Consider the following 13,620-nt stretch of genomic DNA (forward strand, 5'->3'; position numbering starts at 1 on the left):
TAATGGAGTTAGTGCCGACGGTGAATAATACAGAGCTTTTAACCAATGATGTATCTAAACTTTAATATTTTCGCTAATAAAAAATTTTATGGGATTCGTTTAGCAAGATGTATTTAGTTTAATCTTTTTGTTCAGCTTAACTTATTTTGCGTGTATCTGCTAAAGGTTTCTCTTTTGTAGGAATGAATATGAATATTAAACACTATTTGGCTAAACTAAGTTACTCTATTAATCAAATAGGTACAAATAATTAATCATAAATTAATATTTTGTGAATGTGATACCTAACAGTTGATCTCCTCGTAAGTTCTGAAGGATTCTATATTACCTTAGGTCTAAGGTACTGACTGCTTGATCGAGTCTATTGTAAGAATCATCTGTTATAAATAATGTTTGCAATAATTTATTAGCAGAATACAAACGTTTGTTATCTGTCAAATATTTTATTAACTGAGGGTGAGAGAATTCCAAATTTTGCCGTAGGTAGGTATACAATTATAAGTGTGTGCAATACGAGTATTCTAGTGCGCTTCTGTGTGAACTTTTGTGTTTAAAGCTTTAACTATGCGTGAACGTACATTGTCGCTAATCTTATACATTAAGGTGCCTATGCCCAAATAGGTAAGGAATGCAATCTCAATTTCTCGAGATTTCGAGCGAATTTTTGAGATTCAATGTCATTGGTAGAAAATCTCGAATTAGCGTACCCACAATTATTTATATGATTTGCAAAATTAACCGCAATGACTCTGAATTAGCAGTGTATAATTAGGAATTTTTAACCAATAGTACTATTTTTTTATTACTTTGTCAAATCTCGATTTTTAAAGTTTGACGGGCGGGATCTCGAATAACGCAATCTCGATTCAGATTTCTCCCGCGAGATCTCGAATTGCCAATCTTGGTTCGAGATAGCATTCCCTACAAATAGGGTCTGTTTCTTAAATAATGTATTTGTATGCACTACTATTATATATGTACACGTACGGCTCGGTCGAGTAGGTATTATGAAATTTATGAAGTGTTTACGTACCGCTGACGATGACTTGAGCAACGCCGGAAGCTTCAGCGACCACGTTTTTGGCAGTGCACTTGTAGAACCCTTCGTCCTCTACTTCGATGCGCCGGAATATCAGCGTCGAGCCTCTCTTCTCTACACGCCTGTATAAATTAAATGAATTTAATTATAATTATTTAATTGAATGCAAAGTTTAACCCTTTAGCAGGGTAGTCTCGAGAATGAGGGCAAAATTGGAAGCACTGTTAGGTCCAGAATACCTACCTAACTTACCTAAAGTTTGAATTAACATGTACCTTCCGCTATCTCACGTATGCGTTAGAATTTAGGTTTTTAAAATGCAGTTTCAAAGTCGAGTACTGTACCTGGAGAAAGGCTTATCGACCGGATCCCATGAGACTTCGCGGATATCGTCACCCTCAACGATGCATTCGACGGTGGGCGACTGGCCGGGCGATACGGTTTGCGAGGCCGGGTGCAGCGTGACGCGCGGCGGCCTCACCACCTCGAGGGTGAAGTATGCGCTGCGCAAAACGTACTGCGTGCGTCGGTCTACCTCACTGCATTCGTAGTCGCCAGAGTCCTCCTTAGTTGCCTGCTCAAAATTTTATGTTGTCAAATGATTTTGGTAAATGGGTGAATCAACTTTTTCTTGTCACTAGTTGCCATGGTTACGGTCTCCTGGGTCACTCCTAAAATACTAATTTTTTCGTATTTAAATGAACCAAACTTGAATTTGTTGGTAGTTATAAAGCCTTTACATTATAGGACACCTACTAAGCACGTTTGTAGAACATGGTACAGCAGTTCTTCTAACAAACTATGCTACTATTGTCTCCTGGCTGATGGGATAGAATAACAACAAGAAATAGTTGATCGACCCAAATAAGTATCCAATTAAACCGTACAGATGTTGGTTGCCGTCTTTGACGTGACAGCGTGATAATGACAGTATCTGTCTCTTTCTATAGATCGGTGATGAAAAGAGACGTTTGCTTCATCACGTGGTTAATAGCATACACCATATTGTACGCTCGCTAGACTAGTGTACAGTCGACGTCAAAGATATGTTTACACTTTTTGCCTTATTACAAAGAAGTAAGGTGCAAAAGTGTAAACATATTTTTGACGTCGACTGCACAGATCGATTCATCAAAACCACTATGAATGGATCGAAGAAGTAAATAAATGTACTTCAAAATGTAGGACAATGAAAGAAAATATGAAGAATCATTAGAAATACATATTTATATAAGTGAACAACTCACATTACGGATTATTAGTTGGTTGTTGTTGAGTTGGGCATTGCGCTGTAATGGACGGCGATCGCGTCTAGACCACTTGAGGTCGTGGTCGTAGTCACCAGTGTAATTGCACCTGTGAAATACCAAATTATTTAGATAGGTACATTGTATTACTTATTCAATGATTTTTTAACCAAATTTGAAATGTGTATGATCCTTATTCATCACGTCGATTTTCACATCAGAACTATTCTTATCTACCTTTATAGGAGGAACAGGCGAAACCGAATTTAATCTGTAGCTGAAAAAAAATATTACCAGAGGTTGGTGTCCTGGCCTTCCGCGGCATATTGAGGCTCTGAGGTTAGCTGTTGGTCCGGATTATTGTACGTTTCCTGTTCCTCGAATCCTGATCCATCGTCATCTTCTGAATATGAAAATGATATTAAAATAGTTATAGACATTATTGTGCATTTATATTGATTTACAATTTTGTCATGGTACTGTCTATTCTAGTTATAAATAATAGTAGGTAAGTATACAATGTTACGATCTTAAATTCCCAACCGTTGATAACAGAGATATTGAATATAATATTTAGAAGCTTTATTGGGGTCTTGATCCCCGCTCCGGATCATTCTTGATGCAAAGGTTATCTATTGCGATTCAACACGGAAACGCAGCGTGCGTGGTGGGAACTTTTGCGCCTGGAATTTCTTAATTTAGAAGCAGAATGTTTTGAAGATTATAAACCCACCGTTGCCGAAGCCGGCATCACCCCGGTAGACTTCAACGGTGAACGGTTCGTCGACGGACTGATCGAGCGACGTGGCGGTGCAGATGTAGTCCTTGTTGTCGGCGTCGCTCGCCGCCGCCAGCCGCAGGGACGCAACGAGCGGCGTCGGAGGCACAACCACGCGCCCTCGCCCAGATTGGTCTCGCACTGGTTGCAGATAAAAATATATGTCTCGGAGGTATTCAACTCTTTTAAAAATTAGTGACAGAGAGTCACCAATTATGCCGCGGGTTTTTATATTAAATTTAATTAGCTAAAATAAAGTTTAATGTTACCTGGAGCCAATAAAATGTTTGTCAAATCAAAATATCTCGACCTTATGCAAGTTATTTAAGAGTCGATTCAAACTAGTGCTCACAAGGATTGTGTATAATACGAATTCACATAGTACTAATATAAAATAGCTTGTACAAATCATTAAACGCTTCGAGTATCAGTCGCTTATTCTGCAAGTAAATAAAAAACACTATTAGATAGGTCACTTACGATGTATTGACACCATAGGTTCTGGGTAGCCGTTGGCTCTGCATTTAATTTCCACGGGTTCACCCAAGCTCACTCTGACTAAGCGGTCTGGTGTAATAGTTATCTCTGGCGGGGACCATACTTTTATCGTGGCTGTAGCTGTGTCGTTGCCTGCTTTGTTTCCAGCGTTGCAAATATACTCTCCATCATCGTTAACGTCGATTTTCGAGAACCTAAATACCACAAACATAAAGATCATATAAGTGGGTGCATTCTTTAAACATTACCAACATATCATAGAATGGTTATACCTAAGTTAAAAAACACACCTGATAACTTCCGCAGGGCCAACTTGAGCGTCGGCCGACAGTGCACGTCCTTTGCTTCTGGACCACAATATGTCGGGGCGTGGCTCGCCTTCTAAGACTTGACAACGAAGCTCAAACTGACTTCCGATCCGAGCGCGCACCTCTTGTTGTGGCCAAATTTGTACTCTAGGGCGAATACGGGCTAAACACACATACATATATTAAAAGGAATTCAGAATCCATATGTTAATATAATACCTACACCTTTCTTTTTCTATTGACTACAATCGGGAAAAAAGCATGCCTTTCCAAAGTAATACCAATTAGTTATTACGCTTATTATAGGTGTATCAGAACGCTAAAAATCAAAGATATTGTAATAATTCTTACTTTCTATATCCACAGTGACGTATTGGGATGCGACTGGATTTCCGTCCACGATAGCACTGCATACATAGAATCCTCGGTCACTCTCCTGGGCATTAGCTATTGTCAGCGTGTTTCCTCTTTGGCTGGTGCTCGGGCCGAACTGTCCTTCGTGCTAAATGTGAAATGAAATACAGTAAGTATAATATTATCTTTGTCATTAATGTGATATTATTAATTAGATAATATTACAAAGTTTACCTTTGCCCATACAACTCGCGGCGGTGGGTTTCCTGTGGGAGTGCAGTGAACAACCCCACTTTCCCCAGTCGGAATTCTCAGTTCATTTACATCGAGTTCCACGCCGGGACTCTCTACTGGCGATTGCGTGCCAACAGGGATAACCGAAACTACTACAGCGATCGATTCTGCTTCTCCGGAAGTTGTCTTGCACATATACACTCCTTGATTTTCAAGGCGAGCTACATCAATATACAAGACGCCGTTTAGTGATTGCACGTTTGTTTCAAACTCATTGCCGTCTTGCCTGAAATAATATAGTAAAACTGTGAACATTCACATTGTGTTTTCTTTATTCCAATGCAGGAACGTATAAAATTTGCGGTGATTACCTGACCCACTTAATGGAACCGGGTGGTATGTTAGCTGACCCAGTACATACGACGTTAGTGCTTTGGCCTTCGACGACGTTAGATGCTGTTGGTTTTATTGTGAGTCTCTCGCGAGGCGGCCTGGACGGCAAAGGTCGTACGATAATACTCGCTATGCGATCGTCGGTTCCAACGTTGTTGCTGGCGACGCATCTGTTAAAAACACAAATATACTTAAATACAGAAACACGTTATTGTTAGTTATTTCACTTTAGAGCAGATAATTAACCTTCTCGTTGTCATTGACTTGATATAAAGTCTGTATTTTTCGTGCCCCACACGCCACGACTTGATATTGGCGTGCAATCTTTGATATGGCGTTGATGACACTTTAACTTCATTAACGTCGCTGTGAAAAGGTTAATCAAGTTTCTCTTTACCTGTAATCTCCAGAATCTTCTTCTCTGGCACTATCGATTATCAAAAGTGATTCGATAAGCTGTACCGTCGCGGGCAGAGGTTGTCCATTACCTCTCTGCCATTCTATAGTAGGAGCGGGGTTTCCGTCAGTGAGACAATTCAACTCGACTCTTTCCCCTTCGTACAATTCTTGCACTGATGGTTGTATGGATACGGTAGGACTTGTCATCGGATTTGCTGGAAAGGCATTAATTCATTATTTTGAGAAACAAGGAATAAAACAATGTCCTGTAATTGGAATCAGGATCAAGAAGGTTTAAAGTTTAGTACTTATACATAGGTACGCATAAAAACACGGTTTTTGTTGTTAGATTGTAGGTTAATTAAATACTAGGTACTACTATAAGTATTATAGACCTACGATGGCTACGATATAAACGTTACCTTTGGCGTAATATATCCAGTTTGGTATTGCTAATCCAAGATGTAGCGTGAAAATAACAAGGTAAATAAATACAATTTATTTTATCTTGACACCTGAGAATAAATAATTAAGAAATTTTACTTACTTCCCACAGTAAGCGTCGCTGTTGCTTGACCCGCAGTGACGCCGTCATGCGTCTGGCAGATATATGTGCCACTATCGGACACCTGTACCCGTGTGATAGTGAGCGTTCCTGTTTGGTCGTCAATCGTGTATCGTCCTTGAGGCAAGTATCCGTTCTTCTTACTCCAGCTAACCGGGAGTCGACCTGGTCTGTAAAAGCTCCTAGCCTGGCAAGTGAAGTTAACGTAGCTACCGACGTTTTGAATCTTTATGGTGGGGCTGGAAATAGTGACGGTCACGCTAGACTGAGGAGGCGACGGTCGACTAGTCGTTACGACAGATTCACCTAAAACAATACGTCACTATATAATATAATATTTAAACAGCATTGCGCATCATAAACATTGATTTATGATATTTGTTTAAAGATGCAATAACAAACTTATTGCATGTTAAATTGTTGGCTACTACATTTTTTAGGTAGTAGCTGATGTAGCGTGATGATAAGATTTTATTGCAATGGTTTTAAAATAGGTAATACAGTCATAAACAAACAATAATATTTCCCGTTCCTCGTACGGGAAAGTACTAGGGTTGTAACTGGTACTTACCAAGAGGTGAGCAGTCAGAAGCGGAGTTGGGGTCGGGGCAGTCGCAGACGACCTGGTCGTAGCTGTCGACGTGGCAGCCGTAGCCGCTGCAGCTGCATTGCTGGCAGCGCCCGTTCAACTGGTAGTAACCGGGGGAACATGACTCGCAGCTCCTGCCGCTGTAACCCGCTGGGCATCTGCAGCTCTAAAAACGTAACGATATTAGTCAGTTAGGTAGGCACATGTGATGGGATAAAATACGGCTCGGAAATAATAAAAATAACCTTTAAAAAGATTTTTAATATCGACTACCGTAGGCTCAAAGGGCTTAAGGGACAAACGCGATTTTTCAGGAGAGCCAAAAAACAGTTGTGTTTTGAGAATAAAAATCATAGTTTGAATAAGCTGATACCTGTTGGTGGCTTATTCTTAACTTTTTGAGCTCTTTTAAACTGATTGGTTGATAATAGCATGTCCGTTACTCTAAAAAAACGCGACAGTCTTTAAGAAGGGCGTCACTGGCACCTTTTTTTTGGTTTGTTTTATTAGCCAAAGGGCGTAATGTACAAAAAATAAAATTGTTTTAGTACCATTTGGCGTAAATACAACAATAATATCGCACAGTAGTGTTTACCTCAATTCCCTTGGCAACGTTTGGACGCCGTTCTTCTGAAGCCTTATCCATGGCCACGATTGCAATAGAGGTGGAGGTCAGTTTTTCTGTTTGCAAGTCGGCGAGAGTTGCCCTGACGAGGACCCGCTTCAAATTCCTTAACACTGACATGAAGACATTGCGGCTTGCCGGTACACGGGTGTTAAGAACATACCAATTCTTCTCAATTAACGGCACCTGATTAAACTGTAATAAAAAAAGGAAAGTTTTAAGGGAAATAATATAGGTACAGTATAATATATAAGTTTATAAGCACACTTTATGATACAAAAGGTTTTCACAATTTTTTTATTAGGTTTTATACGAGTATGTACGTTAATCATAAAACCATCAGTTCTGTACTTACCAATACCTCTCCAGACTGGAAAGATCGTGGATTCGTCCAGTACACTGAATCTTCATCACCTACTAGGACGACGTCAGTGCCTGGGTTGTTATACACTGGATACGGGTTATCCACTTCGAACCTCTGACTAAAGCTCAAGTTTCCTCCGTATGATAGCAACATGTTTCCTGGTGAAAACAGAAACGTATTAAACCAATTTATTTTCAAGCAAATAATTCTGCGTTCGATACTACAAGAGAGGTCGCGGGTTTAAGCCCTACTGGAAGCGTACATTTTTCCATTCCTTTAAAAAATATTATAAAATAAAAAGTATGGATTTATTTTAACATTTAATAAATATTTATTATCATTAGGATAATCCATACCTATATATGTATCAGAATGTTATATTTACCTGGAAGGGTTAGCAGGGGCAGGGACCAAAATAGTTCTTCGTCTGGTGGGAAGCTAAACGAGTATGTCAATTCACTTTCAGCGGGATTAGGGACGAAGTGGTCGTTCAAAACTTTTTGCGCCGACAAGTCCATTATACGATAGTTGTTTTCGCCGACCATAGGTGCGGGAACCTGGTCCCAATATAAATTGCTGACCTGAAAATAAATATATTTTTTATGTAGGAATACCCAACTGGCGTGAAGTGGCGCAGAATAGGGCAGAATGGCGCTCTCTTGTGTCAGAGGCCAAGATCCTCTTTGGGTCACTGAGCCAGTGATGTATGTTTTATGTAGGTAGTCATGGGCTAGATTGATTCAGGCTTAATGATGAGTTGTTATGGTTGATCGCCAGAGTGATTAGTTTCGAGCAAAGCGTACACGAGTACCTCAGAGCAGTCCGTAGTAACTCCAGAACAGTAGCATTGAATGCATCCTTCAGGATTTTCGTAGCTAAGTCCGAATGAACCTGGTCTGCAGCGGTTACAAGACTCGCCGGTCACGGATGATTTGCAATTGCAATTGCCACTGTCGTCACATCCTGGATACCCAACTGTACCGCGGGCGTCACAGCTGAAATGAAATTAATCATTTCAATCGTTAATTTCTGAACGAACCATTACAATAAAAGTTACCTGTCGGTTTTGATATTAGTTACTAAACGCACTTGCAATTGTCAGGTCTCGGTGTAGGGTAGCGGGTACTATCGGGCACGCAATTATTTCTATAATCTCTTACATATCCAGGTACACAATCTTCACAATTGCGTCCAGTTGTATATTCTGGGCAATTCTGCAATGCAAAACAACAATATGTTTACATTGTTGCCAATTATAATATACACATGAAATTAATGAATTTTATCTGTATTGATTACTTACCAAGCATTCGCCAGTTTTTGGATCACAAATAGATCCTCCTTGACAATTACACCGTACACAACTTCTCAAGTACAACGCTTCTTGACTCCTATAACATAGAAAAGTGAAAAGTTATATTTTAAAACCAACAGTTACTCGACCTAATAATCACCTTTGGATGTAAATTCATTGTATGTATTTCGCGGCATTTTGTGTAAGAATAAGATGCAAAAGGCGGTGATAATCCGCCTGTTCCTCTCTCTGCGGCCCTGACCACCGGTAGCTTGAGCCTTACCCCGCTGCTAGCGGCACCCTAGGTCAGGTTTTTTATAGTGTGTTTATACTTATTTTTTATTGTTTTGTATGTGTTTTTGTATTTTACTTTTATGGTCATAATTATAAATAACCTAGCCTAAGAAGAAAAATAAATAAATATACTAAGTGTCAGTTAAATATCAACGTGATATTGTATTAGTAAGTTTTTTTTTTACCTGGTGTAGCCAGGAGCGCAGTCCTCGCAGGAGGTGCCCAAGTATCCCTCGGGGCACACGCACTGCTCGACCTCCGCCGCGATCGGTCCGTTACCGTTCTCATCTGCCATGTCTATGCTCGCACTAACCAGGCTAGCTATTTGATAGCTTGTCGAATACGTCGCCTTTATTAAAATTGCCTTAACGTCTGCTAAAGCCAGCAAGAATTGTTGGCGGGGTAGCGTTGTACCATCAGCTCTGAAAAAATTAAATAAATATATGCATACAGCTTCGTACATATACACATGTTTTTAATCAATATTAAGTGCACATTTTAAATTAACACGCTGACCTTTAATGTTCAATTAAGCTTCTGTCAGAAAAAAAATCTTGATACAAGTTTTTATCGCTGATTACTTTTCTATTGAGACAATTCTAACAAACCCAAACACAATCAGATTGCGTTGTTTTGTCACAGAGTTCCTATGGCCACGTTGCCTACATCTGGTGTCCATCATCAGACCAGTTCAGTGGTACCATTATATTGCTTGGTCACCCAACTTACATAAGCATGTGAAGTTTCAGTTCAATCGAGTAATGGGAAATGGGTCTAATTTACTTTGCAATATTTGATTGATTACATACAGGCAACGTGAATGAAACTAAATAAAAGCTTGTAAAATAAGGGCTCGTCAACTAACCTTTGCCATCCTTTTTCTAGGAACGGCACGGAAGCGTCCAACACACCATCGCTGGTAGGTTTGAAGTTGCCAAAGTAGTGGAATGTTTGTCGGTTTTGCTGTAAAAAAAAATCATTTTTATACCACGAATAGTCCGCAATATTAGGTATGAATATTAATAATTAGGAATAGGATCCACGACAGTTACGTCGATGACTAGTAGGTAACTACATTAATAAAAACCTAAGTAAGAACTTAATTTAACTACTTGTAAAACAATACAATTAAGTTGGTTATAGGCGTTATTGATTTCAAGTACACTCATAATAGTTATTTGTTTTACAAGGGGGCAAAGTTTGATACTCGAGCAAGCGAAAGATTCCAAAATTAGTTACGAGGGTTAAATAAACTTTGCTACCGACATAAAACACAAAAAAAAATCTACCACACCAATGAGGAAAATACTAACTATAAAAAACGTTTGTAAATATATATCATTCAAAATCATCACTTAAAGTCAAATCCATCGGGCAACAGGAAGAAACCACTAAAAATTTGCATCAATTTAAAAGTAATTGGCAAAAGCCTCTTGTGGACAAAATGCTACTTTGTTATGAAAAAAAAAATGTCTTACGCTAATGAGCTGAACATCGGGAGCGTTGTTATCGTCCGCGGAGACGGGCACGTTGCGCAGTACGTAGCGCAGGTAACCGCCGTATGACGTCACTTTATCGAGGGTAAAGCTGAAAAATAATTTAAATAAGTAGATACATGTATTTGGTATAGTTCCAACTTTACCTCTAGCCACCCACAAACACCCACCCACATGTCAAAACTAGCCAAGACAAATACGATATTGATTTGACAAAATAACGATTAAAATTAGAATTGAACAGGAGACCTTTTTATAGGCCTCTGGGCGGCTGGGGGATAATTTTGATTTTTAAATATCTAAACCTAAGCAGCAAGAAGTTGAATTATATAAATCAGCTGAAGTGTTAATAAACACGAATATTAAGAGCCAGTTGTACCAACCATAAGTTTTTGTCAAAAAATCCTTTTTTGGTACAAGCTTTTATCGCTGACTGTACTTTTCTTACGACAGACATCTAATACCTACTCATCGAGACAGTTCTAAAAACCCCTAACAAAATTAGGTTGCGTTGTTTCATCACATAATTCCTATAGCCACCTCCTGTCTCTATCATCAGATCAGCTCGATGGTACCATAATAAGGCATTGTCATCCGATTTATACATGCATGCAAAATGTCAGCTCAATCGGAAACCGGGAAGTGTATCAAATTTAATTTGCAAGATTTGATTACAGACAGACAACGGTACAGGTGAAAGTAAATAAAAACTTGTAATAAATTGACGGTTTACCTCTGTAACTCACCAGTAAACCAATAAAACATTTCATACGAGAGTATGCAACCATTCAACCGGCCTTAAATATTTAAAAATACCTTCGAGGTAAGCTCCAGTAGTAGATGTTGTTGCGCGATCTGTCGACGTCATTGAGCAGCAGTTCCCCGCTGACGATCTGCGGGCGCGCGGAGGCCTCGACTGGGGCGTCGTACCGGCCGGCGCCGTCCGAGCCCAGCGGCACGCTCTGGTACACGCTCACTTCGTCCACGACCCCCGGCGTGTTGAATGTCACGCTGGTGGTGTTGCGACGGAGGTTGCTGCTCGTGCACTGCTTCGTTAGGCCGGAACAGAAGCATTTTGCGCAGCCGTGCCTGATATCAAATAACACTATGAATACTGTTCTTGCTGCAAACGAATCTATTTCATTAATCTGTCGAATTAAGCATTCAATGTTAGAGCATTTAACAAACCGGCATCGCCTTTAAGAGTTTACCTCTCTGCCGAAAACCTTGCACAGTTGTGCAAACTTTTCTATGGACTTCCGTTTATCTGACATGGCTATTTGTACGTTACCTACTATGAACAAATCATGTACAAATAGCCATATATTTGACGTACCCCGCCTCGCCAAAAATCGGCAGACTGTTTCGCACAGAAAATGACAGCCAAAGCGTCTCCAGTTACTAAATTTTGTAAGCATTCAATATTCAGGTTTTGAGTAAGTTGTAGAGAACCAAGAAAATGCTTACTTGTAGCTTGCTGACAGGTGGAATGAGCCTTCTTTGCACTGGTCGCAGAACCGGCCTTCCACGTTTTGTTTACATTCGCACTCGTCCGGCATACGGGACTGGAGGGTGCCTAGGGCGTTGCAGCTGGACGTGACCTTGCGTCGGCAGTAGTCACCGGGGGATAATGGGTTGCCTTCGTATCCTTCCGAGCAATATTCACAACGATCACCCTCGTAACTGTAAATAACAAATAGGTTAGGTGCTTTAGGAAACTTTATAAAATTCTTTGGAATCTTTGGAATGAAATTTTAAGTTCTGCTCTTTAAAGTCTTACTTAATTTATTGATAGTGATGCATTGCTAATCATTTCAAGCAAGGAACTGTATAATTTAATTATGTAAGCACGGACGTCTGGCCGAAAGGTGTGGTGTTTCGGCGGTTCCGGGGCAACCTGCCGAATCCTACCATCCTACGCCGAGTCAGACGACGAAGCCACGCCGTTACGTCGTCGCCTAAATCCAATGTTGTATCTAATTTTTATGTGAATGGTTTTTTGTCTCATTTTTTTTAATTTGTAGTTTCACAATGCCTTGGTATTACTGTAATATGCTGTGTTACTTATTTGAACAATAAAAATAAAAATGTAAATATGCAAGTATGTTAATTACCCAGGGGCGCAATCACAGATGACTTGTCCACTCGGTCCCAGTGAGCAGGTGCGGGCGAACTGGTTGCCGCGGTCGGTCAGAGGGCACGGGCAGGGTTGGCAGCCCAGGCCGCTGGACGGGTTGCCGTACATGCCCGCCGGGCACGGCCGGGGAGCTTCGCGCACGCAGTTGCCGAGCCATAAGCCGGAACTCTCACGAACGTAGCCCGAAGAACATTTCTGAATTAGATTTTATTTAACATTACTTATTTACTCGTAAATTTTCGTATTTCAACCAAATAAAATCAATTAAGTACAAAAGTTCTTGCACCAAGTTATAGCAGTGAAAAAAAAATAACGACGACTAATATCTTGTAAGTTACAAATTGATTTCGTAAGCTTAATTTTCGAACTAATACATCACCAAATGAGGTATAAATACTACGTATTACATGCATTCATCACCTTAGAAAATTTAATCAAAAATATCATAAAGCTGGGCATTACGCGCCCTCAAGTTACATTTCATATGGATATGAAAAGGAAATTTATTTTGCTAGCATTTCCTATTTTAAGATTTTGTATATACCTCACAAGAAAGTCCGTCATAACCAGGAGGGCAAGAGCATTCTTCGACGAGATTGGCAGCACCCAAGCCCGAATTAAAGGTTTGAGCTGATTCCATAGAGAATTCGGTAATGTTGACCCCCACACCGTTCACACTCGCTCGCAATAATATCATCTCTACGTTGTCCAATCTAAAATAAAAAAATAATACACATAAAAATATAAATAAGTATACGTATCGATCAGTTTTTGAGAACTCTTCGAGTCGAGATGTGACTTACGCCATCATGACATCTTCTCTGGTGGCTAGCTCGAGTCCGTTGGGAGTAGCCTTCTGCCAAGCACCTTGCGCTAAGCGTACTTCGACCCTGGTGGTCCTCGGGTCGCTGCGGCCACGGTGATATATTAGAGTTTCGTATTTGCCCTGGAATATTATTATTCTAGTTTGTATTATTTTACTCAATTGTCATATTTTTTACCTTCG

The 13,620-nt window shown here is 40.0% G+C and overlaps 1 protein-coding gene across 1 annotated transcript in view; it reads right to left on the minus strand.

Annotated features, from left to right (window-relative positions):
- Positions 1 to 13,620, minus strand: part of LOC134679297 (basement membrane-specific heparan sulfate proteoglycan core protein) — a 181,665-nt gene that overhangs the window by 15,727 nt on the left and 152,318 nt on the right. The window contains exons 31-57 of the mRNA XM_063538194.1: positions 13,418 to 13,560; positions 13,159 to 13,327; positions 12,592 to 12,809; positions 11,945 to 12,160; positions 11,294 to 11,566; positions 10,460 to 10,568; positions 9,847 to 9,944; positions 9,167 to 9,403; positions 8,697 to 8,784; positions 8,483 to 8,607; positions 8,205 to 8,388; positions 7,779 to 7,974; positions 7,385 to 7,551; positions 7,000 to 7,224; positions 6,387 to 6,570; positions 5,798 to 6,121; positions 5,249 to 5,465; positions 4,830 to 5,021; positions 4,459 to 4,744; positions 4,222 to 4,372; positions 3,853 to 4,033; positions 3,545 to 3,756; positions 3,020 to 3,205; positions 2,581 to 2,689; positions 2,287 to 2,395; positions 1,384 to 1,613; positions 1,034 to 1,161 (exon numbers count right to left, since the gene is read on the minus strand). Coding sequence (XP_063394264.1) covers positions 1,034 to 1,161; positions 1,384 to 1,613; positions 2,287 to 2,395; positions 2,581 to 2,689; positions 3,020 to 3,205; positions 3,545 to 3,756; positions 3,853 to 4,033; positions 4,222 to 4,372; positions 4,459 to 4,744; positions 4,830 to 5,021; positions 5,249 to 5,465; positions 5,798 to 6,121; positions 6,387 to 6,570; positions 7,000 to 7,224; positions 7,385 to 7,551; positions 7,779 to 7,974; positions 8,205 to 8,388; positions 8,483 to 8,607; positions 8,697 to 8,784; positions 9,167 to 9,403; positions 9,847 to 9,944; positions 10,460 to 10,568; positions 11,294 to 11,566; positions 11,945 to 12,160; positions 12,592 to 12,809; positions 13,159 to 13,327; positions 13,418 to 13,560 — 4,957 coding nt within the window. The remainder of the gene's footprint in view (positions 1 to 1,033; positions 1,162 to 1,383; positions 1,614 to 2,286; positions 2,396 to 2,580; positions 2,690 to 3,019; positions 3,206 to 3,544; positions 3,757 to 3,852; positions 4,034 to 4,221; positions 4,373 to 4,458; positions 4,745 to 4,829; positions 5,022 to 5,248; positions 5,466 to 5,797; positions 6,122 to 6,386; positions 6,571 to 6,999; positions 7,225 to 7,384; positions 7,552 to 7,778; positions 7,975 to 8,204; positions 8,389 to 8,482; positions 8,608 to 8,696; positions 8,785 to 9,166; positions 9,404 to 9,846; positions 9,945 to 10,459; positions 10,569 to 11,293; positions 11,567 to 11,944; positions 12,161 to 12,591; positions 12,810 to 13,158; positions 13,328 to 13,417; positions 13,561 to 13,620) is intronic.

Source organism: Cydia fagiglandana, chromosome Z, assembly GCF_963556715.1.
Source record: "Cydia fagiglandana chromosome Z, ilCydFagi1.1, whole genome shotgun sequence".
In the NCBI taxonomy this organism is placed as follows: Eukaryota; Metazoa; Arthropoda; class Insecta; order Lepidoptera; family Tortricidae; genus Cydia; species Cydia fagiglandana.